A 26,379-nucleotide genomic window follows, 5' to 3' on the forward strand; every position below is an offset into this window, starting at 1 on the left:
AATTTATTTTTAGTGAGTACTCCCTGAGACATGGCTTTACAGAACACTGCAGAAAGCCAGACTTCAGTGAAAGAAGAAAAGGTGTTAAAATAAGATTTACGGAAGGAAGGTCACTGAAGGGATGGAGGGAGGAGGGGAAGAGTGTTAGGAGTGGGACAAATGAAAGTGACCTCCAGCTGGAGAGAGAGACAAAGACTGCAGAACAATAGCATGTGAACTGGGGAGAAAAGGGCTTGGAAGAATTAATAGTGAGGAAGGTGACTGCAAGAGAGGAGAGGGAGGATGGAAGCTGCCCACAAAGAGAAGGCTGATTTTAATTTGCTCTCAGGAGCAGAAGGAAGTCTGACTCAAAGAATAACAATAAAAGGACTGTGTTTCCAGCAGAAATACAATTATATCACAGAGCCATGCATAATATATTTCAGATTGTTTTGTGCACACAGGAACTCATATTCTAGGATTAGGCCACATATTAATGATTAACATGAAACACATTACAGCTTACTTCACTGTCATGGAATGGCTTGGATCGGATTGTCAGGCTGCCCAGCTCAACAGATTTCTGGAACCTGTCTGGGATCTGCAGTCCCTGCAGCTTGTCATAGGCATGACGAGCCAATTTATATGCACCAAGAGCTTTACTCTGCTTTGCCAGGGCCAATAATGTATTGCTATAATTTAATTAAGGAATAAAAATACATACAGCATTTATGAAAAAACGCAATACTCTGTCTAATCACAGAAGTTGTGCAATGAAGCATATCCAACACTGGGACTTCAAACAGGCTTTAAACAGAGAAATCTATTTACAGAACTTCATTTGCAAACATGTGTGAAAGGACTATCAAAACATCTGTGGGCAATTATTAGCAAGGTAAGGAACTGACCCTATATAAACACTGCTATGGCTCCATTCACATTTACATATTTCAGTAATTTTGGGGTGCATGCATTTTCCCCCAGCCACAAAAAAAACAAAATCCAAACATTTCTTACAGCGTAAGTAACCCACTGACAATGAGTAAATACACCTGATGTGATTTCAAAGAGTGTGCCCCAAGTTAGCAACCAAGTGCTGTCCCTCCCTTTCACCAGAGTGAAACAGTAAGTGCTGTTTGCACCTACTGACCACAAGGCCTGTTATCAAAACCTTCATGAAAGATTCTACATTTCCAAGCGAGGAAGTTATGTAAAGGAAAGCTAATATCCCATCCAAAGCAGAAATGAAGTGAAACCAAGACAAGGGCTCCCTGTGGCACCCCGTGGCCTTGAGGCTATCCCTTACAGAAGGGTGCACTGCACTGGGCTCACACTGCCCCTTTAGGCAGCACTCCAGAGGCTCACCAGCACTAACAGAGCCATGCAGATGCTGGCTGACAGACCACACGGCCACACCAGCCTCACAGGAAGCAAAAGCTCCTGGGTTTCCCTGCTGCTGCCTCAGCTCAGTCTCCCTCTGACAAGGCTGTCAAGATTCAGAGCCAACATCTTTTTGCAGTGACTGGTGTCCTGGAACTCGCTCCTCTGACACAGGTGACACACCAGACAGGGCAGGTGTTCCAGGCCTAACAGAGTTAGACATCAGTTGATTTGCACAGCTCTCCAAAACTATATCAAATAACAAACAAGCGCAGCTCAGCACACAATAGTTTGAAGACACTGATTATTCTTGAGGGACAGAAGTCAGTTCCCATTAATGATAACCAACAGGTGACACCAAAGATTCCCTGCAGGAAGTCCCTGCCTTGGACCAACAGCAGTGATTCCTTTAATCTATCACATGATAACTTCTAGATTTTGTACTATATTGGAAGGATACACTTTTGAGATCCCCAAAGGAGTCTCCTTTGTTAAGCTGTGAAGCAGAAACCTGGAAATATTGAAGAGGGTTTCAGGCAAGTGGAAGCTGAAAGGCTCCTCCTGTGGTATGAAAAACAGACACACATTTCTAAGCTGGAAAACAAACAACTTACATCAGTAAGCAACACAGCACAAGGCATCTCTAGTACGGTGTTTCTTTCATCTGTTGAGAAAAGAGGTGTTGACAGAACATAACAAGTGGATTTTGCATATCTTTATCACCAAAGCTCATGCCTAATACATACAGAAAAGAGAGACAGAGAGATCAGTGTAGCTAGGACAGAACCTTTAACAGGTTATTTAAAAATGAGGGCAGTCTGCACAGCCACAGTGCAGATCTCTGGTGCTGTGAGATCTAAAGTAGTCTGACAGCAAAGGCTCCATAGCACAGGGTCTTCTTTTGGGCAAGGGCACAGAGCAAGGGTTCTCAAATGTTTTACAACAGATATTTGCGCCAATGGTGATGGCAGCATGACTCTAATTGCTGGAATTAGTAGGAGCTCCTCACTCGTGACTGCACATCAGTGACACACGCAGCACCCTGTGGAAATCCCTCTGTTCAACCCTGTTTTCCAGTGACTCAGGGAAAAACTGACCCTGGCCTGTGCAGGAGCAGAGGCTCAGGCACCATGGGACCAAACCAAGGCAACCAGCACAAAGGGCTGGAAGGAGGCCATGGGCAGGAGGGAGGCCAGGATCAGCACAACCCTGCCCCACCTGCAGCTGTAAAGAGCTGAGCGAGCCCTTGTACAGGACAGCTGAAGACTGTATAATAAAATAAACTTAAATAAATAAACTTACTATACAGTATCACTGATGTACATTCACTATTTAATTGCCTGAAAGTCGCAGTTATTTTTTGACTCCCTAAGCAAAAAAGCTCAGGAAGCATAAATACACAATTCTGAAGTGAGTATCTTACAGTGTATCTTTGGATAAAGTGATAGACATGGTAAACTTCTGCCAAATGCTGGAAGTGATGAAACTTCTGCAACATTTCGGTCTGCTGTCCTTCGTTCTCTGTGGGAGGCAAAGGCACTGGTGTCAGTCCCAAAGAGCAGTCTGTGAGACTCAGCTGGGAGAAAACAACCCGTTATGATTTTAGCACCAGCACTGCCAGAGGAGGCATGCACCAGTCAAGCATGCCCCCTCTACCCCTGCAAATCATATGCTTACAGAGTTGTACTCTTCTGAGCAAACTTCTGGCCTGAAACCAGCATGGCAAAACACAGAACAGTTGAGGCAATGGTTTAACACAGACAGTGGCTACAGATGAGCTACAGACAGAAAGCAGCAGGTGTGCATCACTGGAAACCTCCTCCAGAATGCCAGAGCTCACAAATACAATTAGTTTTGAAAACTTTCACAAATACCATTTGTGAAAATATGCATCTCAAACACCCGAGGGGTGACAGATCAGCTGAACTAAAACCAAAGGTACTCAGAGCACCAGGCAAAAGGCAGTATTCCCAACCTTCTGCATTCATTATCACTAAACTACACCTATTAACTATTAACAGTGGCATGCATTTTGGGGACAAGATGACAGCTAGCAAACAATCAGTTTTACCAGTTCGCAGAAATAATTTGTACCCTCCCAAAGCTATGTTCAAACACTTGAGGTAACTTACTCTTCCACATCTTTTATTTACTAGCACTTTGAGCCTCCAGGCAATGGGTGTGGTGGGAAGGTGCAGGAGGATACACGGTCCCAGGAGGCAGGATTTTCATCCCAGCCAGACTTCAGAAGAAGCCTTATGCCTGCTGATGTCGCTGGTTTGTTTATTTGTTTTAAATTAGCACATGGGAAAAGCAGGGGACTACAAAAATAGCACAAGCCGGGATGTGCACAGCATTAAAAAACCCAAATCAAACCCAGCAGAGCAGCAGCTGCAGCCACGCCATGACAATGCAGAGCGGTTTGTCTAGGTGCACAACAAGGTGACAAACGCTCGCTTCCCTCGGGTGACTCACCTTGGGCGATGTCCAAGCACTGCATGGAGAGCATCCAGTAGTAATAGGCGGCGTCGCTGAAGCGGCTCTCGAGCACGGCGTTGTGTGTGAGCTGCTCCAGCACCCGCACGGCCTCCCTCTGCCTGCCGGCCTTGAGAAACGCTGCCCAGCCAAAACAAAGAGGGGCTCACAGGCTGATTGGATCAATTAACGGAAATTAATGGCTTTGAACTGAGAGCACTCTGTTCAGCCCATATCAAACACGCTGTCCAGGGCAGGATAAAGGGGATTACACACTGGTATTTTCCTCCTTGAATGCAGTGACACTAATGGAACATGAGAAGAATCTGTAGGTATTTTGAAGCTTTTGCACTGTCCAGCAACTCTTGAGCTCAAGGAGTATGTATAACACTGGTTACTGGGTTTTTTTAGATAGAGAAGATGCTGTGATGATTAGATCTCTGTACAAACAACAGTGATCTCCAAACACTGCAAATCCCAACTTCACTCAAAACTACAATAAATTGTTTGAAGCCAGTGCTCTGGTGTGTATGAATACTTTAAAAGTACTGTGCTGAATACTTTAAGAGTACAGCTACTACACCCTTCCTTCATTTACTAACAGCATCTCCTTTTCTGATACACCTTGAATTCTCACTTGGCAAACGGCATTTGGCCAATGCAGTCTCCATATAAAGGAACAGGGCTGAGGGGGAACCAGCCCCAAAAAACCCGGCCCCACAGCACTGCTGCCCCCTGAGTGAAGCCATCTCGGCTTGAACCAGACCTCACATTCTGTTCTGAGACCAGAACAGCCCCATGAGGACCTCCAGCTCCTCCAGTTCTGGGCACCTGCACTTGCTGAGCCCAGCAGCACAGAGCTTTGTGGGGGCTCTAAGCTGCGTTCAGAGAGGGCAAACCCCCGCCCTGCCCTCGCCCAGCTGCTCAAAGCCTCGCTGCCAGGACACACAAACTCATCTTGTGCAGGGGCAGAGCGAGCCCAGCCCTCCTAAGCCAAGCAGGGTCAGGCTTGATCCGAGCTGGCTCAGGGCACAGCAGGTGCTCCTGTCACACGGACTGCACCGAGCCAGGCAGGCTCTCAGAGCTCACTTCAACGCTCCTTGTCTCTACAGTACTTTGGGGACTCAACTTTGAAGCCCCTCCACAGGATGGAAAGTTGACAGTTCTGTTCAAATGTAATCTTACAAGCTAAACAAACGCCACAAAAACCTTAAAGAAAGGGGAAAACTTGACTTGTGCAAATCCAATATTGCCTAAATAGAAGGAGAAATTACGTTTTTCACTCAGGTTTATAAGAGAGCTGCCATATTTTGAATTTTTGTGGGATAAAAATCTTACAACAGTTAGCATTATATGCCAAATACCTCTTAAGTACCACACTCGGATATACAACAAGATAGAAAATCTGGACTTATATTTAGATGCCATTATTTTTGATAGATCCATCACATTTTCCTATAAGGATTTCCAGTTACTTTAAAACCATATTAGAAGATGGGTTATATTTGGTTTTGAATACCACTGATTTGAAATTCACCAGGGCAGAGTCTGCATATTCTGTAGTGGAGAGCTATGGAGTAAATATGGAGTGAGCAGTGACTTGTCAGTGACATTCTCACCTTTTTGGGCTTCTTCAAATCGATCACTCTCTGCCAGCCACTGAGCATAAGGGACATAGACTTCGTCTTTGAATTCAGGATGCTTTTCACTCAGAGCAAATGCCTGACAAAAAAAAAGCTCATTCTTAGAATATTGCATGGTTTAAACACTTAAAGGGTTTAAAATATTCCATGGGATCAATCCTTCAGCTCTAAGAAAATTCACAACAAAACATATACACAGAATAGAGAGTGTAATCCATATTTTCTCCAGTATGAAACTTGTGTGTTTTAAAATAAAACGCAATCAACAACAAAAGAAAAGAAGCTTAGCATAATAACAGACTGGCTATTGAAACAGAAAGACTTGAAAGTGATTATCTGGGAAATTTAGTAGATTTCCCAGCAAGAGACAAAAAATATTTGTATTTTTACTGAATGCATTTTCTAAAGAAATTGAAGTAACACTATAATTGCAGTTTGGATGCACTCTCAGAAGACCCACCACCACCAAACACATGCTGGCATACGTGATAAACTGAAATACTCTGAACCCTTCTGCAGAAGCCTTCCTCCCTCACTGCAGTGCTGGGGGAGCCAGACATTTGCCTCCCTTTTTAGCTGCAACCAGTGACTACAAGAAGCATCTCACTGCAGTGCTGGGGGAGCCAGCCTGCCTCCCTTTTTAGCTGCAACCAGTGACTACAAGAAGCAGTGGTTTTCCAAAGAGAAATCAAGGGCACACTCACTTCCTCCCAGCGATGAGTCTCCACATGGAGCCGGACCAATGCTTTCAGGTCACCAACCTTCATGTAGGTTTCTGCAGCATAGCCAGGGTTGTCAAGTTGCTTAAAATAGAAGGCACATTTGGCCAAAGGCTCACGCTCAGCTTTATCCAGTTTTCGAGCAATTTCGATTAACCTAGAGTCAGCAGAAAGAAGCCAGATGTTTCAGATTCTGCCTTGGTGCTTTGCCTTTTAATTATTGTCATAACTTCACCTTTAATCAGTTAACATTTAATAAACATCCTAATAGTACTACCATGGAACCCTGTTTAAACAGTTTCAGTAAACATTCCAAATAGCTTTTTCCTTCTGCAAACTCAAAGCCTTCCTTCCCTCTTTGCTCACACATTCAGCCCTGTATCTCAGACTCTGTGCAGATGGAAGGAGGGAACACGTCCTGCATGACTCAGTGGCACAGGGACACCTCCCAGCCCTGACCTGAGCAGTAGGCTCCTGGATAAAAATCAGCCCCTGTGCCACACAGCAGAACAGAGGCAAGGCCAGCCTGAAGGGCCCAGCCAGGATCCTAAGGCAGCTCAGCAAATGACCCAAAGTGCCACCTAGGCTGATGAGAAACGACCAGAGACAGGAGTGGCCACAGAATTTCCAAAGACTCTGTGCTCCAGGAGACTTCTCTACCCCCTAGAACTATCCTAGACAGCTGAGAACAGCAGCAATGGGCTGCCTGGTACAGGTACTGTGTGATGATCACTCTGAAGGCATTCAGGCTATTTTAGACAATCTCATACTGGAGATAAACCCATGCATACTCTTCATTGCTGTAATGCATTCGTTTTTGTAACATATTTATGGTTCTACCCTCTAAACATATGCAACTTTTAAACCATTTGTAACCATAGGTGTGTTTCAGATACTCAATCTGATATAAAGGCAGATACCAAATACATTTGGTCTTATCTTGAAATTATGTGGAATTCATAATATCTCATTCAAGCTTTTATTATGCATTATCTCTGAGGAGACAAAAGACCCACATATCCACCCAGCCGTGGTCCCCGCTGATTTCGATGGCCCTCATGTGCTCTCCAGCAGAGAGGTACATCTCCACTGCTGCCTTGGGTTCATTGATATCCTTGGCCCAGTCTGCTTGCTTTTTTATCAGCATCTTCGTGTCTTTGGGATCTCCAGATCCCAGAAATTCCTGCAACAGTGCAATACAAAAGTCTGCATTATCTTCTGGTCACAAAGTCTAAACTCTAAAACAGGTAAAGATTTTTGTAATGAAAACCATGATGCCTCCCAAGGACAGAAATCCTCCATGGAGAGCTACATGCACTGAGCCAGCCCTCAGCAGCTCATCCTCAAGGCCCCATGTCTGGGAGGAAACAATGGCAAGTCTCCCATTTATACAGCTTTCAGTTTTAAAAAAAGCAGGAGATTGTGGCCAGGCCCAGAGAGGGACAGTGCAGGTGCCTCAGGGGTAACACTGATGTCCCCTCCTGCTCTCTGCTAAGCCTGGTTTGGTGGATATGAGTTATGATTTCTGCAAGCTTGTCAGAAACAGGCTTTCCAAAACAAAATGGTACTAATCTAAAAACTCCAACAGATCAATTCCAAGTCTCAGATTTTCTCTTGCAAGCCTAGCAGGTATGGATTCATTCTCAATGACAACCCAGTCCCAGCCCAGGCTCAGTCAACAGCAGCACATCCACTTAATCACACACTGGCATCAGGATGTCCCACCACAAATCAACTGAAGGCTGAAATAATTATCAAGTGTCTTTGCAGGAAACAAGGTATTTTAAAAAATATATCCATTAAGTTCTTTTATAATGACAGAACCACAGCTGCTCAAAAGTGAGAGTGCTCTGAAGCACTGCTTGGACTTGTGGAAGGAATGCAAACATCAAGCCTGGACCCTGTGTTGACAACCATTTTGGAAATATTTCTAATAGTTAGTTCAGCTTCTTCTGCCAGTACTAAAGCTCTGGCACCATATGGTTCACATCTGTTGACATCATGTGCCAGGAAAAAAACACAAAACCCCCCTTCAACACCAGAAGATCGATTAAGGGCAATTTTGACTGCTAAAAGAACAGGCTACTGCCCATTAAACAGCTTCTATCAAAAGAAAAATCAGAATAGAGGAGAAATGACAGGTGGGAAAAGAGTGGAAAACTGTGCATCCTCTATATTTCTGGCAAATTCTGATTGAGGTTTAAAAAACCACAACCAAAGCAACAAATGGGCAAAAACCTGTACACCAGGTCTGCCTCAGCACTGCACTTCAGCAGTTCCCTGCTACAGCCACAAGTGCAGCCCATCAGTGCCAGCTCCAAGTGAGCCCCAGGCTGCCTCCTGCAGCACAGCCTGCTCCAGGAGCAGCCACACAGGTATCCCCACAGCCTCCGAGTATGGAAAACTGCCCTCCAGAGTGAACTCATACAATCTCTTTGGCATGACTTGTTTTCCAGCTTAGTCACCAAAACAAGCCCAAAATCAAAAGCTAGGCTCAGCTCCCACAGCATAAAGAGGTTTTTTGTGAGTTGCCAGTAATTAGTGATCTGGGGCTGTGATAAAGAGCCTGTGACCAGATATCAAAGGACTCCCAACCTCTGCCTCCAGCCTGGACCCTCCATCCTGACCTCATCAAAGCCATGCACAAGAAACCAGGTTCTGTGGGTCCCTTTGAATAATTCTGGCAGCATCAGTGCAAACAGCACCACAACAACACACCCCTCCCCCATGTTTCTTTCCTGGGATAAATAACTGGAAAACAAGGGGGGTTTACATGTTCTTCCATGTCCTGTGCACTCCCTGCACAAGAAGCTGCCTTATGAAGTACCTTAAATTTCTCAGCATGGAATCACTCTGAAATATAGGAGACATGAGACCTCTTGCTCTCTACTGGTTAAATTTAGACATGACTGCAGCCAAGAATTAAAAGATTCTTACAAAGACTTATGGGAACATTTTCCTGTATGAATTACATTTATGTTCAAGAGGAGCCAAAACACTGAAGCTAACAAAGACTCATCAGCCAAAAATAGCGGAAGTCAGGCTTACATCAGCAAAGCCCCCAAATGTTTCTGTTGAGCTCTTGGAAGAAAAAGATCTCTGCAGCATGGCTCGGGGAATCTCTGCTACAGAGTTTCTGTGCATGTCATGGTGAATTCTTTGTCCTGGATTGGGCACAATAGGGCTCTGATGAGTGATGAATGAGACTAAACAGTGCATGCATTCTCGGGGATTTTGATAAGAAAACACCACAGAAGACTTAAGAGCCAAGTAATGCTCCTTATCACCATATAAAAACATCACTTTTTTACTATTATATTCAATTTATTCCTACATGGAACAGAGTTTTAAAAAACGCCAGGACACTGAATCTTTGGAAGAAATTCTGTAGTAAACCAAAATATTCTATGTTAGCATATTACACAGTTTTTAAAATGCATTTATATAGAACTGACTTACTCTGACCCATAAATGTATTTTTATTATAACATGGGTACTACCTTGTCATCTTTGGAGCACAAACAAACAAAAAGGGACTCTCAAATGAGATAATGGAGAAGAAGGAGTCATAAACACAAACTTTTTAGCTTTGAAAGAAGGAAAATTACTATAGACAATAATATGTAATCAGAAGGTCTACCAAAAGAATTCACTGAAAAGCCCTGAATTTCCACAGCCATATCTGGGACTCTACAAACACTCTGCTGCCTTGGTAGCAGACTCTGAAGGAAAATGCCACCGTTACACCCAGGCCAGAGACACTTTTCCCCTTGTAAGCCAAATGACCTCCAAACAAATACCTGAGAAAATGAAACTGGAATTCAAAGCCCACACCTCTTTTGTAGGACCATACACTGGAAACAGTGAGAGGTACCTCAATCCCTCTGCAGGCAAACGGGCAGGTGCCAGCTCCTACCTTGGCGTGGTCGAACATGCGCAGCTCCGAGTACATCTCCAGGGCCAGGCCCTCGCGGCCGCTCCTCTTGTACAGCTTCGCTGCCTCCTGGAATTTCCCCTGGTAGGCATAAACATCTGCCAGGAACAGCTCGTGGTTGTTCTCTCCCTGCCTTTTCCGATTCTGGAAGAATAGAAAAACTGAAGAGAGATGTAGAAAATATTCTAGATGATCTAGGCAAGAAATAGCCTTTGAGCAATTAGATTTTCAGGCTTAGATTTTAACTGCTAATAATTAAAAACCTGTAATGGGATAGCATAATTATGCCTCTCCTACATTTCTGGTGAATTTATAATTAAAGGATTAAATCCCTCCCTAATTAAAATTATGAAGAGCAAAATTAAATGTCACTATACAAACCAAAGTGATGAAAAGTCACTTCTCTTGATTTCACACAGGAAAATGAACACATGCTATCATTATGCCAGTCTATTTTAAAAAAGGCATCTGATGGGCTCCTCATTTTCTCCCTACAATCTCACCAGCATATAATTTGGCCACATTAACAATACGTGCAGGTGGGATGACAAACAGGAGGATAACTGCCAGCAATAGGTAGATGCAGGCAGCACGTCAGCCTGCCTCTGAATACAAACCAGTGACACCTCCACCGTCCCCACATGCAAGAGCTCACGGATTTGGGTCAGCACCAGTCACTTCCAGAGCACCTGTACATGCTCTCCTGGAAACCAGAACTGTTTGTTCTGTTCTGCCTGGGAAGGGACCGTGAGGACAGCATTAGTGCAGAGCCGTGCAGAAACCCTGCACACGAAGCAAACTGCAGCAGCACCCTGACTCTGAGGGACCCAGCACAGGCTTGCACACGTGTGTGTGTGTGTTTCCATGTGTGTGCCTTATCCTGTGTATTGGACACACACCACTACCCTGCCTGGGATAAAATTATTGCTGCAGTTAGCCCACACTGTATGGAAACACACAGCTGTGAACTGAATTTAAAGAAAACTGCATGCAAGGGGAAAAGCACTCCACCAGCATCCAAATCCAATCCTCTGCTCCCAGAGGGGCTCAGCCATCACTCCCTGGTCACACTGACAGACTGGGCTGACACTGAGCTGGTGTTCAAAGTTTCCCTCAAAAACTTGGTTAAATTAATAATCAGAGGACGTGTTACACCCTTTTTTGAAGAGTCCACAGCATCTTCCCAGACAGAGATGGCAACCATGTTTCTCTGTCATCAATTAGGAAAGAAAAGTGTCATTACTGAGAGAAAACCATGGCATTGATGGAACATGTGTGTTTAGTTACACCCCTACAAGCCCTAAAAGGAATCCAATCCACTGCAGGCAAGAGTAAGTGGGGATGTAGAACTCACTGCAGAAGGAGCATTTTCAGGATGTGTAAAAGTTAAGTTTATGCCTATTTTTAGGGGGATTCTTTCTTACTAAACAGAATATGACATGACAAATCCAGAATATCCTCAATAAATGAAGATCTGGAGAAGCATATGTGGAAAAGAAAGGTTAGTACTGTGAGAGAACACTCTCACCTACCTATACCCTGCAAAAGAAAAAAAAAGAAAACAAACAGAAAAAAAGGAGCTCTTAATGCAGACCTTTGTCCTGTGTTAAAGAAAAGTTCACTGTAACCAGCTGGCATTTTGACAGCAGCAGGACAGCTCTGCAGACATGAAGACAAGGAGTGTATCTTTCAAGAGAAGGTGTAAATCTAATTAACACAAGGAAGAGGAATTCCCTTTATGCCATCTCCAAGAAGATCTTTAAGCATTATCTTGCCATCTCTGCAGAAGGACAAGGGTGTTAAGTGTATTTTCAAGTGCTCATGACAGACAGTTATTGTTGAGTGAAATTCTATCAAGAAGTGTGAAAAGAATAGGAAGGAGTGATTAGAGCACAGTATAGAAGTATGGAATCCCAGATTCTATTTCCAGTTGTCACAGACTTGTCATGAGACCCCAAGTTTGTAATTTCATTTCTCTGGGCCTGTTTCTGTCTCTGCAAGGAGGAGATAATAGTAATTACCTACCTCCAGGGGGTAGGGAAAGGCTTAATGAACTCATGTTTATGAAGTATTCTGTACTAAGCTCTGTCAGCACAGTAGTTTTCTACCAATTATTAATTGAATATTGAACACTTTTCCAGTTCTCCTGAAGACAGTTTCAGAAGTTCCCATCCCACACCCACATTTTGGTCCACAAAGTTCCAATCCTATCATTAGAACTTGAGTCACCTCTACTAACCAGGATTTTTCACTTCAAACACATCTCCAACAGTCAGAAGCACTATCCAAACAAAGTCCTTCTAGAACAGAAAGTACTGATTTTGGTACAGTAGTAAGTTTAAGAAAATACACCTTCTTGAACACTGGCTTACCTCTATGCTGCTGATCAGTTCTAGATATCGAAGGTCTCGTACTCTGGTAAATGCCTATTGAAAATAATTTAAAAAAAAAGAGTAAAAGGGATTAAGTTGAAAACCCAGAAAACACCAAATATCATTCTGCATGACTCAAGCTGTCCTCATGCAAGAAGGACAGGCAGAAATCTGCTGGGTTTGGGTTTGGCTGTGACTGTGGCCCCTGAGCTGTGACAGGAAAGGAGAGGAGGCACAGCTGAAACAGCTGGGCCCTGACTGAGCAGCACTGGAGCAGTGCTCCTGGCAGGCAGCCGGAGCTGCGCCTCAGCCCCCAAGAAACACAAAGTGTCACTTAAAATATTACGTGCTTTCATTCTGGCTGTTTCTCCTTTTTGGTGCGAGGTGTGACACAGACGAGGAAACTTCAGGAAACTGTTACAAGGAAGGGCACATAACTGATCCTATTGTCAAAGCCGGCTGCATATGCTCCCAGTTTTTAAACCATTCTGAAAATCCAGCATGAAAGGAGCTCAGAGAGAGGAAAGGAAGTAAGAAGACGATAAGATAAAAGTACTTTAAGACAGTGTAATATCTTTGCAAATGGAGATAAATGTGCAACCCAAAGTCTCAAGTGGCAAAGTCACGTGCAAGTTGCAGCAGCTCAGCACTTATTCCTGACATGCATCACAAAACAGAAATTTAACTCTTTGGGCTGCACATTCAAGACTTCAACCAAACTGAAGAGGGCACAGAATTCTGCTTACATCGGATTGGACTAGGAACTGTAAGAGCCTTTAATGTCAAGAAGCTGCTTTTGTTTGAATTAATCCGCTCTAATTCTAAGAGGGCACTACTTAAAAATTCCAAGGAGGCACTGAAAACTTCTTTTTAAAACTATCTATTTGCATAAAGCCATCCATGAGACTGGAATTATTCTGATGCCTCCACTTAAGAAAAAAAAAAAAAAGAAGCATTTAATTTCCTTTTTTTTAAAAAAAATCTGTTATTAAAAGATGTCTATCACTTCAGACCATTCTCAGTGTATTTTTAGAATGTTTTGTCTTTCATACAATATTCATGACACTGAACTCAGTTTGCTCTCTCTTACTTGAGAAGGGGTGGTGAAAGAAAATGGGGAAATATTTTATGCCAGAGAAAATTCAGTTCTTCAGCCTATGCCCACTCATAGACCACTCCCCTAGCAAGGCACACCACACAGAAAAGGACTGAAATTGTACCATCCCAGCACCACTGCCTTCACACAGCCTTAGCAGGAGATAACAAAGAGTAGGAAATCTTCACATTTGTACCGAGGTTACATTAAATATTTAGGGGGGGAAAGGGCAAGTTTATAGCACTAAGGAAGGTGGGGGCCAAGGCCAGGTGAGCATCCTCTGCTGCCACCCGGTGGGCACTGCTTCCCAGTTCTGCTCCCCTAAATCCATAATGCATTTTCCAGATGAAACCATTTTCTTCCTATAGAACACTTTGATTTAGAACACGGCCTTTATCTACAGAGATACATTATATCTCAGTTCAAAACCTCATCTCAAAATCCTGAGTTTGTAACAAACAATTGGTTTGTTTGTGGAATAAGACACAACAGACAAGCAAGACAGTAACCCAGGAACACCACGCATTCCAGTCATAAAACATGCATTACAGTCACACACATACACATATATAAATATCAAACCCAAGCTTTATGCTAAATGAGTAAATAAATGCTTTACCTTTTTAGCAGTTTCAAACTCCAGCCCTTCCAAGGCTTCCATGGCCAGCTCTCTCCAGTCAGCATCAGTCACTCCTAAGCATGCAATTTGATAGGCTTCTTTAAACATTTTTCGCTCCAGATATTGATACATGGGTGCAGACTGAGGATTGTCGTAGAAAAAACATGTATCAGAAAGCATAATACTGAGATATATTAGTGAAATTCTCTACATATATTGGAAAAAAAAATATTTTAATCACAACCCTTACAAGCTGCCCAGGGAATAAACATCTGTTTTGTACACAGAGAGAACATTCTGGGGTGATCTTTATCTTATCTTTAGACAAGCTGGGTTAATTACATTCCAAACTCATCCATTTTGAAATCTTCATTTCCTTGCAATATTAGGAAGCAGTTAAGGATGTGAATTCTTCTGGGCATTGAACATCCTAAATATGACGTACACTGAGCTTTTTTAGTACTATGCAAGCAGAGCAAAGGAGGGGCAGTGTGCTCCCAAGGGCCAAGAGCAGGAGTGGCACGTCCCTGGAAACACTCAGACACACAGGAAGGGGGAGTAAAGTAACCCTCCTGCCCCAACCTCGAGGACAAAGCTGTGCTACCAAGGACAGGCACAAAACACACTGGGGCTTTTGGGGAGCTGCCCCAAAGGAAATCCCCACGGGGAGCTGCCAGCTGCTGCAGGGGGCACAGACAGATGTGGGTCTGCTGCCAGCTGCTGCAGGGGCACAGACAGATGTGGGTCTGCTGCCAGCTGCTGCAGGGTGACACACAGACAGATGTGGGTCTGCTGCCAGCTGCTGCAGGGGGCACAGACAGATGTGGGTCTCTGCCAGCTGCTGCAGGGGGCACAGACAGATGTGGGTCTGCAGCCACAGCCCGAGTCCTCTGAGGGAACAGGGAGCACTGCAGCACCACGGCCTTACCCTGGCTTTGCAACCCCAGCATGATGCAGGTCCATTTCTGCATTACTTTTACCAATTTATCTGAACATTGTACACCCTTTGCTACTGCCTCTCTCCAAAAGCATAGCTTTGGAGAAGCTGCCTCTGAGGTGCTGCACAGTAACTCTGTGGCATCTTGGTGCCTCCAGCATGCCAAAGGCAGACAGGAGTGCTCAAGGCCTGGTGATCCTGTGCCTTCCATCCCCCCTGGGCAACCCAGAGCCCCACCAAGGACCTGCCCAGGGCCTCAGGGGACAGAGGGTCTGTAACACAGATGTCCTTTAGTCCATACAAGCACAGGACATTCTGCATTCTTCATCGATTCTCAGAGGCAAGTCCTGCACACTCCTGGATGCACAGAGTCACAATCCTTTTGCTTTCTTTTTTTGCTTTGTTTTTCTTTTGACTTCCATGATGACAGAAATCAGCATTTTATGAAAGGCAATCCCTAAATTTTGAATATAAAGACCGCACAGGTACTATACATTCAAACTAAAATATTCCATTTAAATATTGCTTAAAGACATCTAGACGAAGCAACAATAAAACAGTATTTGATGTATTCAAGAAAAATGAAATTACAATGGAAGAAAGTTATACAGAGAGAACACAGTAAAAATCCTGCAGGAGGTAAGGCCTGCACTATATTAGATTATGTGCATGCATTTGCAAGTAGAAAGGGAGAATCAGAAACAATTACCAAAAGCAAAAAGGAAGTTAGCTTAATTAATGCCAAAGAAACAAAAATAAAATAGATCACACAATATAACTTAAATAACAACGAAGGAAGTGTGAACTGCAATCATTTTAGTAATGAAATACAAGTAAATCTCAGAAAAGCTTCTTCACTTGTTAAACATTCATGTTTATGAGATATAAAGCAACACTTAATGAGATTAAAGGATTACCTGCGGAACTTCAACTGCTGACATAGAGAAAACATGAAGGCAGAAGATCTTGGAGCCATTGTAACCCACAACAAAGCCTTGCAGTTTTTGCTGGTGGACAGGGAAGTTGCTGGCTTTGATATTGAGGTAACCCCCTCCAGAAAAGCAAAGCATATCCTCACACTGGGTATTCCAGGCCACACTATTAGCATTGGGTTCCTAATGAGCAAAACATCTCAGGATTACAACTGAAGCAATCACATCATTGCTAAGAAACATGCCTCCTTCAGCTGGAGTGTTTGACCCATTACAGCCTGGTGTGTACATACACATCAATTATTCACATTTGCAATATCCTAAAGCCTAGAATATTCCTAAACAGATTCATTGGGACGTATTTTACATTTTAATACTCAGCTATAATTGTCTTGCCTTTTATGCATATTTACTAGTGATCTCTACAATCAATCTGTAAAACATAATAGCAAATTCCACAATAATATACTGCTAGTTAGCACATTTAATTGATCATTTCTCAGTCCATTACACAAAGGAAGTTGCAGACCCTGTCTTTGCAGCACTCCATCCCTGCTATCCAGTATGTTCTGAAAACATTTAATCAACATTAATAAGTGACTACTAAACTGCCAATGAAGAGAGCATTATCATGATTCCTTTTATAGCCTATGAATGCCCAACGAACAAAGATGTTTAGGCTTTAATTCTGTTTGTACTAATGATAAAACTAAAATGCTCATTAACTGTAATGCTTCAGAGGGAAGCAGGGCAGAGTTCTAAATTAAACTGAAAAGGTCACATGTCTAAGAGCTCTTTATTCAGCTGTTGCTCACACAGATTTCCTGTCTTCTCATTCCTACTCCACCATCTCTGAGAGGGTGGTTTTGATAAACAGATCACAGTTACATTCTACAAGATGTGACTAATAGCTTAAATGAGTTACATGAATTTCTGCACAGCAACACCTGTGGGACGTTCTGTGCACCAAACTACTTCCTGGCCTCCTGCCCCCGCTTTTAAGAAGCCCCAGAACTGTCAGTGTTGACCTGGAAGAGCAGCTCCTTGGTGTGGATGTCGTAGACGAGGCAGGTGTCGTTCTCGTCCACCACGGCCAGCTTGCTGCGGGACGCGCTCATGTCCAGGCAGCGCACGGCCGTGGCCTGCTTCAGCAGCACGATGGCCAGCGCGTTGTCCACGAAGATCTTCAGGATCTACATGGGAAACAAAGCCACTCCTGCTTTTCTGTCCCCGAACTGGGAACAGCACAGCGGGTAAAAACTTCACTGCTGTCTCAAGTGTGAAACTGCAAGCTTTTTCAGAGACAAACTGCAATGAAATTAGGGAAATGCTTCCAGTTTGAGTCTCTCGAGCAGCCTGGCTGCTACAACTCGCTCTAGGTCGCAAGCCTGTACAGATAAATCAGATGCCATGCATCCCGGATTCTCCACCAGTCACACAATTTCATTAATACAGGAATACATAACACACAGAAGACACACAGGATCTCAACGTCCTTGCTGTCAGTACCTCTGGGCTCCAGTTTGGCACTTCCAGCTGCCAGCTGGCGTGAGAAACAGACAGCCCCTCACAAGTGGTCATCAGGAGAAGTGTACACACCTCCAACCCCACTAAAGGCAAGCCTGCTCTCTTCACCAAGAACTCAGTTTCTGTCAGTTGATACCAAAAACTCACAGATTTCCAGACCCAGTTAAACATATTTGTATGAATTTTACTGTCAGAGAATGTGAAAGACAGAAGTAATTAATTTTTAATCCAAAAATGAGACTGGCAAATAAAATTCTAGGTTGCAGAAGAGCCTGCTGCCCCTAAGGTCTCCCTCTAAGATTACGGAACACATTTTGTTTGCAGTGGAAAGACACATAGCAGAGATGATATGTTACCTGACCATTCTTTAGACCAACTAAGAGGCCTTCTCTTCCTGGAGGTCCTCCAATTACTTTAATGTAACGAATAAGAGATTCCATCAGCCATTCTCGTTCTTTAACGCCACTAAATGAGAGACACTGCAATCTCTTCTCCTAAGGACACAGTAAGGTATAAAACACAGCCTGGAGGTGAGGACAAAAATCTGTGTCTGATATGTGATGTTTATACCTATACTAGCAGGTGTGCCTACTTTTACATTTAAAAACCATAAAGTCAAAGATTCAGTTTAATGGCTGAATTCTTTAAGATTTTCCAATCCTGTGAGCAAACAGAAACGAACACCCCCAATCTTTTCCTAGTACTTCTCTCCCACCCAGAAGTACCCCTGGATTCTGTGCTAATTTATCAAATTCACTCTAGAGCCTGCTTTACTGAACCAGAGTCACCTGAGCCATGCCCCGGTGGCAGCCCAGCAGCATGTGAGCACTGCAGGGCAGGGCACTGCAGGACTGCCTTGGGAGTGCTGCAGCAGACCCCACAGGACAGTCGTGTCCTGCCAGCCACTGTCTGGGACAGCTGCCTTGAACACTGAACACACCCCAGGACTACTCTAGCTTTTAAAGCACATACCTGGCATAAAATAATGTGATCTGAACACACCACCAGCAAGTTACATTCAAATTTCTTTATGATCTTTTCCTTCACCCGATAGTACATATCTGCAGAGTCATCCGAGTACAACTCGTAAATCAGGATTTTCTCTGGCATCTGGATGGCTAATCTGTTTTTGTAGATTGCAATTTTCTTCACAAGCTCTCTGCCTTTTATCCTAACTAGAAAGAAAAAACACCAAAATGATAAAGTATAAGCTGACACAAAAATAATATACATAAATCAGAGAACTAACACACTAAAATTGAATCTCCCTAGAGCACTTCTAAAATTCAAAGCACATTCCTGCTCAGATATGTTTGCTGCTCTGCATCTACGTAATCTACTATCCCTGTCACAGTTTACCACCCTCTCTGAACAGCACATTCTGGAGCAGTACTTCAAATCCTTGCCATAAAAAGACAGCAGAAATGAAGAAACAAAATAAGCACAAATGCTTGAGGTTACAACTAAGGAAAATAAAAGCTATATATAACACACAGTATTTTTATCTCTTTTTCAGAGATTAAAACCTTATTTTAAGAGCCCCTGTCCCTCCCAGTCTCTTTGCCAATCCCCACATCTTTCATTAAACTTGTCAGTGCTGAACTTGCACACTCCAAGTTTGCACTCTCCTCATCCAAAGTGTGTTCCACGGTTTGACTGCCAAAGTGACAACAGCCTGTCAGGTACACGCAGTGTGAATTCCAAGTGCCCTGATGGATATTAATTAAAACAAGCTGCATGAAGCTTTGGCCTGCCTGCAAGTGTGGAATTACCTTTTTGCTCCGTGATGAGGTGCTGGACAATAACGTCGGTCATGTTGTCCCTGTAGGCGTAGCGGTCTTTATAGAGGCCATGGACAGTGCTGAAAATCAGCTGGTAGAAGGAGATGGTTCCATCCTGACACCCCACTGCCTGAACACCACAAGGGAATGACTTCAGGTGAGGACTGGCAGAGTGTGTGGTGTTTATATATGATGACTGTGCATAATGGATAGACCAACACCAGTTACAGCTGACTTATATCTAACCATGGCACAAGTGCACTGGGAATGGACTGATCCCACCACAGACCATGGAGACCACCATGCTGGGGGGGCCCTTGGGTTTATTTGGTTGGGGTTTTGGTTAGATTTTTTGCAGAGGGGGTGTGTTTGTTCACTTTAAATTTGCTTTAATTCTCTTCCCACTTGTACAGGACTCAAGAGTGCAGCATTTTGTGCTGACAGTTGCCCTGTAGGCATCTTCTTCCCATCATGGAATTAGATTTGGTCAATTCCAGAAGTTATTAGCTGATGTTTTTAATTATTTTTCCCTCCTCTTTTTTAATCAAAATGCAGCAAACACCTTACCACTTGAGAGCAGGTGTTATGCTCCTTAGATCCTTCTTACAGCTCAGGTTTTACTTTTGTGGGATGTATGTAATTCCAGGGGCAGTTACAGGACCTCCCTACACACCGCCGAGGTTCTACTGCCTCGGTAGGAATGTCCAAGCAACTAAGCTGAAAATGTATTATCTTAGTTAAGTAACAAATTCCCTCTGAAAATGTAAGAAAAACGTCCCTACTCACCACATAGTTGGAGTCTGGTTTAACTTTGCAGGTCCACACCCAGCTGCTCTGCTCTCCCACAGTGCCCAGGCGTACCCCGTCCCTTGTGAAGAGAGAAACCTGCCTGTCTGACCCTCCCAGCAAGAGATACTCTCCTTTAGTAAAGTAGCTGATGCAGCACGGGTCAAAATTGAGCACTCTGTCCTTCCCAATCTACAAGGGAATATAAACCAAAAAAACCAATCAAAAACATTAACAAGAGGATCATTTCATCTTTCCTGAAAACAACACGTGCCATCACTGACACCATCCATCTCCTCCATGCATGGCCTTTCAACACCCAGAACCACTGGCTATATTAAGATTCCCAAGGCAGTTCTAAAATACATCCAAGAATCCCTCCAGTCCTGAACCATTCTGCTCAGAACACAACAACTCAAAAACCCCTTTAACCAGCTGAAAAAAACCCCAAAGACGTTCTCTACAGACCAGTGACCCATGTCACACAAGTCAGCAGAGATGTAAGGGCTTTAATGGAAGAACTGTGAGACAGCAGCTGAGCTGCTATGTGAGAAATAAGAGCTGAAGGAGGAATGGCTTAAAAAAGTAGACTCATAAAAGGCTGGGAAAACAGAAGACATTTAATGTAATTAATAAAGCACCTGCGCACAAATATTTTGACTGTGGGACACAGAACCAGAAATGCACTGTGACTCTTCAATAAACTCTCTAAGACATACCTGCTTACCACTCAGGTGGTAAAAGGAAAGCTTCTGACCCCAGTCTGCCACAGCTAAAATGTCATTTCGTTCATCTCTGCCAAAAAAAAAAACAAAAACAAAAAAAAATCTCTCAGAGCAACAGAACCAAGTAGCAGAATAGCAGAGTTCACTTCATGCTACTCTTTAAAAGTCACAAACTGAAAGGACAAACTGAAAGCAGTTGGTCATTTAAACCTCTGGAGAACAGCTTGGGGACACAAAATCAAAACCAGTATCCTCTACAGGAATAACTCAAAGCTTGAGGGGGGGTCAGGCTCTGCTCCCAGGGAACAGACACAAGAGGAAAGGCCTCAAGCTTTGCCAGGGAAGGTTTAGGCAAGGTATTGGGAAAACTTCTTCCCTGAAAGGGCTGTCCAGCCCTGGCACAGCTGCCCAGGGCAGGGGTGGAGGGATTTAAAAGCTGTGTGGATGTGGCACTTGGGGACAGGTGTAAGTGGTGGCTTTGGCACTGCTGTGGGAGTGGTTGGATTTGATGCCTCAAAGGGCTTTTCCAACCTAAACAATCCCACATCTCCAATCTAAACCTGTTCCCAGGCTCTCTATTCAGTTGAAGACTGGCAGCAAACCCAAAACCCCAATATATAATCACTTAAAGAAGGTAACACACATGGAATTAACCTGCTCCAGCAGGGATAAAAGTCAAGCCTTTCTGCAATCAATGAGCCAAGGATTATCTATTCAGAATGAAAAAAAAAGGAAGGATGAAATTATTTACCTGGAAGGATTCCAACAAATTGACCATACTGGAGAGGAAGAGCCCCCTGGCCTCTCTATTTTCACTTTCTCATCACCATTTTTGTTCCTTATGCTGACAATGCCATTGAACATCCCCAAAGCAAGGTACTGGCCATCATTTGTCCAGCTGAGAAAACACATACATACTGAAGAGTAAACTACTACAAACAAGCAGCAGGAAGGCAGGATGGTGTACAGCACACTCACACAGGAATGGCAGATTAAAGTATATTTCTAAGAGGAAGTTCTGGGAGGTGGCTAGTGATCCTATGGTTTGTTTATGCATCTAAATCCACATTTATAGCAACAGCACATCAAGGACTCTGCATCAAGGACATTTTATCCTATACACAGAAGTAAAAGAATAAATTAAAGCTTGCAATATTTGTAACATGTGCTAAGTCAGATACATTTTGGGGATGGCAGTCTGGAGCAGACCAAAATGCTTTAAAAGCCACATTTAGAACATGATCAGACAGAACTGTCTGGTGTAGGACTGGGGAGGCCTAGGGTCTGTTCTGGTCTCCTCCTGTCAGATGAATGACTTCAGTATGAATCCTTACTTCAGGTTCCCCACACAGGTAATACCTTCTTCAAATGAAAACACCAACAATACAGGGAATGAACGACAAACAAACATTGCAATTATTTTTCCTGTAACTTCATTTCATTGTTGTTGCACAAGACAGAAAAAACACTTAAGACACCTGCTCAAGACCAGAATCTGTCTCTGATGCCTTCAGAAGGATTTGGTTATAAACAGGAACAAGCATAACTCAACACTTTGCTACTGAAAAAGAAGGAGGGAAAAGTAATTTTTTTTTTAAAGCTTCCATCTTACTTTAAATGGTTTGTATTGAAACTAACTCAAATGACACAGATAACCCTTAAAACTTACCTACAGCAAGTAATCCTGCTACTTGTTTTATGTTTAGAGACTGACTTCTGTTCAGGAGACCACAAGCCTTGATGAAAGAAAACAAAAAGCCAATGACAAGTAAGTGCCAGTGTTCAGACTGGAAATTAATACTGTCAAAGAACTCAGCTGGGATTTTAGAGGCACTAATATCTTGTCCACTGCCAGTGGACATTTAAATACATATTATTTATTATTAAATGGGAAAAAAGTCCATCTAAATAACAGAGTGTGTCTCTGCAAAAAACTCCAGTAACAGAGCAGCACATTTGATCCTGTGACCTCTCACTACTGTCCCTTCTCACTGAGGTTAAGTGATTTAAATCAGCACCCAATGTCATACGTTAGGTAGCTTTGTGTCCCATCTCTTCTGGAGTCATAGAGCTGCACCTGTCTGTGGTTAGCTCAGCTATCCAGCTGTAATGGAATTCAGTGCCTCAATGGAAAAGTTCAAGGGAGAAGACATACCAAAATCCCCAGACGAGCAGGATGCCAGCTGATGAGTGAGAGGATTGTATGAAACGCACTGGATAGAGTCATTATGCCTAGAATGAAGTTACAATCAGATTTCAATTAATCATTCTCAAGTGCCTCTTTTCTGACTTTCAGCAAGTGAGCTGAAAGCCTTAGCAGATGCCAAAATAATTGGATTGGTTTATAGTACATCAAGTAAGTCTGCTATTACTGTAAAGTAAATCAGTAATAAACCTTGTAAGAAGTGTCTCCAAGTAGCAGGATTTACTGTATTTTATCAAGATTACAGCAACTGTGGTTTGTGAAGTATGACTGAAGGTTGTACCCAAATCCTAAACCAAGTGTGCTTGTGCAGGCTCTGTGCAGTGACCAGCTAACTCCTGGTAAATGTGCACTCAGGAGAACATGAAGTTGCTGCTTCAGAGGGCTGACTGAAAACAGAGCCAAATGATTGAAATATACCAGAAGTGCCAAACCCATCTTTAATTTGATCTTTGAACCAGAATTATGGTTTATTATAGAAGACTGGTCATATTATGTTTCATTTTATTCTGACCTATTCTGAGTTCCCCTAGTTCTCTGTCAGCCCTCTAAATTCACAGATTGCTCTGGATTTCCCACCTCATTTCATGCCTTTAATTGCTGTCCTGCCTCACTCAGATACTTCAGCTGCTCTTTTCCTCCTCCCTCCCCATCACCCCTTTTCTCTGACCTCAGTGAACCCTCTCCCAAATCTAACAGCTCGTGCTCTTTAATTGCAGCAGTGCATAATGAAAATCAGCTTCTGAGGCACAGAACTGAACAGCATCACTTACGTGTACTTCAGAATTCCTTCTAACTTTGAAGTCCAAATTATCACACTTTTATCAGCAGAGCCAGATGCGAAACGCTTGCCTAGGAATTAGAGATAATTTAAATCCCACACATACAAGAATCACTTTCACTCCAAATACTCAATCAAAGAGAGAGCAAGAAGTTCTTGAACTCGACAAGGCTCAAGTAATAAAGGGGCTGACTGAGTGCCTGGGTGTGCTGGTGCTTCCCCAGGCACATGGAGCTCCAGCGGCTGTACTGCACCATTCCATGGCCTTGCTAGTAACCAGTCCTTCCAGTGCTGCCCAGCCCCAGCTGGACACTGATGGGGACAGTGACAAGTTAAACTGGTACAATGTCACAGGAACTCCCATCACCAAACAGCAGCAGCTGCAGGAAGGCCCCCCAGCCCACAGAGTGAGTCCCACTGACTGAGAGTCACAGACCACGAGAGAACTGGCAGCAGAGTGCGCTGAGCAGGTAACACATGAAGGATCAGGAGATCAGGAAGCTCTGGGACAGAGAAACTAGAGGAGTAAAACCCAGAGGCAGATGAGTAGTAGGAACAGAATCTCTGAGGTGAGCCTTCTCCTCACACTACCAGTGCTAAGCCTGACACTAAAGTCAAAGAGGAGGAGCAGTGGGAGCACAGCTCTTGGGCTCACAGGTGACCGTACAGGTTCTTGTGCAGGCAGACCTGCAGAGCAGATCACAGCCTCCTCTGGACAACAGCCCCAGCAGCTGATAAAGAACAAACCCCCAGCACCCCACAATGCCCATTCTCCATTTCCAGTGGGCAATCACCAGTGGGAGAGAAGCACTTCACACACCAGGCTCGCATGCCCCAAGGTGCTATTTACCATCTTTGGCATAAGCCACGCAGTACACTGTGTCTTTATGTCCCTTCAAAGGCTGGATTAGGGTTCCATCAGAAGTATCATACACCTGTTCAAATGGGGAGAAAAAAACAATCCAAATATACAAACAAAAGAACTTACACAAAAAAAAACCTTCATTGAATCAGAGAATCACATTTGGGTGGGAAGGGACTTTAAAAGTTCACTCACTTCATGTCCCTGTGGGGCAGTGAGGCCTTCCACTAAACCAGGCTGCTGCAAGCCCCATCCAACCTGGCCTAAAACACCTCTAGTGTGAGGGCTGGGATATAAAATTACTGAAGGCCAGCAGATTATGCACTTCCCTTTGTGTCTGCTTTTTGGATTTCATATAGTTCATACAAGACAAAACACTTTCTAGCATAGAAACAGCCTTCTGTAACATGATATTCTTAGAAAGAAAAAAGTCAGTACTAGAGAATAACATGCACAAAGGACATTTTTCAACAGCTTGTTTGGCAGCTTGTTTTACATTTTATTGGCTTTTTATCTTTTATTTTTATATTTTACATCTTGCTGTTAAAACATCTTTCTACACATTTTATGTTTAAGCATAATAAATCACTGCAAAGGAGCATCGCTAAATACATCATTCTGTTAGCCCTGAAAATAACACCTGTTGTCCTGCAATGCTGAACTCCACCTCTACAATCCATCCATCCATCCATCCATCCATCCATCCATCCATCCATCCATCCATCCATCCTCCCATCCATCCATCCATCCATCCATCCTCCCATCCATCCATCCTCCCATCCATCCATCCTCCCATCCATCCATCCTCCCATCCATCCATCCTCCCATCCATCCATCCTCCCATCCATCCATCCTCCCATCCATCCATCCTCCCATCCATCCATCCTCCCATCCATCCATCCTCCCATCCATCCATCCTCCCATCCATCCATCCTCCCATCCATCCATCCATCAATCCCACCCACCCTTCCTGCAGCTCCTACACCTGCTGCACCTGAAAGCTTTGCAGGACCTGTGAGCAGCTGGTCCTAAGCTCTTGCAGCAGCCCCAGGGACCCACAGACAGCTTGAGGTGAATGTTCCCTCACCTGTCCTGCCACCACAACGCCAGGACACGGCTTTGAGCCTCTGCCCTTGTCACGCAGATTTAGGGAAACTTGCACGCTGGGCAGGACTAGGGGCAGGCTCATGGATCCCAAACCCCGGGCACCGCACAAGAGGATGAGATGACACAAATAACTGAAATCTCATTACTTCTGGAAATAGAGCTTAAAACTTGGTAAGAAATCTTTAAAAGCTTCAAAACACTTTAGAATTGGCCTGCATTAATATGTATGTTACTGAGAGGCTGCAGTGACAGAGATAAGGGGATTTCAGATAGGTTATATTCATAAGTTAATGTGAAATAAAACACGCTCATACAGCTGAAAAGGAGAGAGGACAGGAGGGTTTCCCTACCAGCAGCCTGTTTCCAGCAGCAATGATCAGCTGGGTCCCATCCGGCTTGAACGCGAGGTCGTAAATGCTGAGGGAAGAAACAAACCGAGAACCGCGCGTCAGGAGACACAAACAGAGCAGAGGCAGCGGCACGGGAGCGATCGCCCGCAAAGCCCGAGCAGCGGGAGCGGC

General features: G+C 43.8%; 1 protein-coding gene across 3 annotated transcripts in view; it reads right to left on the reverse strand.

Moving 5' to 3' along the window:
• Window positions 1-26,379, reverse strand: part of IFT122 (intraflagellar transport 122) — a 30,220-nt gene that overhangs the window by 3,709 nt on the left and 132 nt on the right. For all 3 annotated transcript variants that reach the window (XM_041463288.1, XM_041463279.1, XM_041463273.1), the window contains exons 2-24: window positions 26,209-26,275; window positions 24,740-24,824; window positions 23,882-23,960; window positions 23,061-23,137; window positions 22,575-22,641; window positions 21,657-21,803; window positions 20,900-20,975; window positions 20,181-20,372; window positions 19,386-19,524; window positions 18,586-18,788; window positions 17,970-18,107; window positions 17,115-17,279; window positions 16,072-16,269; window positions 14,218-14,358; window positions 12,503-12,556; window positions 10,113-10,274; window positions 7,213-7,379; window positions 6,182-6,353; window positions 5,454-5,556; window positions 3,835-3,975; window positions 2,783-2,880; window positions 1,820-1,920; window positions 506-671 (exon numbers count right to left, since the gene is read on the reverse strand). In XM_041463288.1, coding sequence (XP_041319222.1) covers window positions 506-671; window positions 1,820-1,920; window positions 2,783-2,880; window positions 3,835-3,975; window positions 5,454-5,556; window positions 6,182-6,353; window positions 7,213-7,379; window positions 10,113-10,274; window positions 12,503-12,556; window positions 14,218-14,358; window positions 16,072-16,269; window positions 17,115-17,279; window positions 17,970-18,107; window positions 18,586-18,788; window positions 19,386-19,524; window positions 20,181-20,372; window positions 20,900-20,975; window positions 21,657-21,803; window positions 22,575-22,641; window positions 23,061-23,137; window positions 23,882-23,960; window positions 24,740-24,824; window positions 26,209-26,275 — 2,938 coding nt within the window. The remainder of the gene's footprint in view (window positions 1-505; window positions 672-1,819; window positions 1,921-2,782; window positions 2,881-3,834; window positions 3,976-5,453; window positions 5,557-6,181; window positions 6,354-7,212; window positions 7,380-10,112; window positions 10,275-12,502; window positions 12,557-14,217; window positions 14,359-16,071; window positions 16,270-17,114; window positions 17,280-17,969; window positions 18,108-18,585; window positions 18,789-19,385; window positions 19,525-20,180; window positions 20,373-20,899; window positions 20,976-21,656; window positions 21,804-22,574; window positions 22,642-23,060; window positions 23,138-23,881; window positions 23,961-24,739; window positions 24,825-26,208; window positions 26,276-26,379) is intronic.

This window comes from Pyrgilauda ruficollis, unplaced genomic scaffold (assembly GCF_017590135.1).
Source record: "Pyrgilauda ruficollis isolate IOZ18807 unplaced genomic scaffold, ASM1759013v1 scaffold10, whole genome shotgun sequence".
NCBI classification, from domain to species: Eukaryota; Metazoa; Chordata; class Aves; order Passeriformes; family Passeridae; genus Pyrgilauda; species Pyrgilauda ruficollis.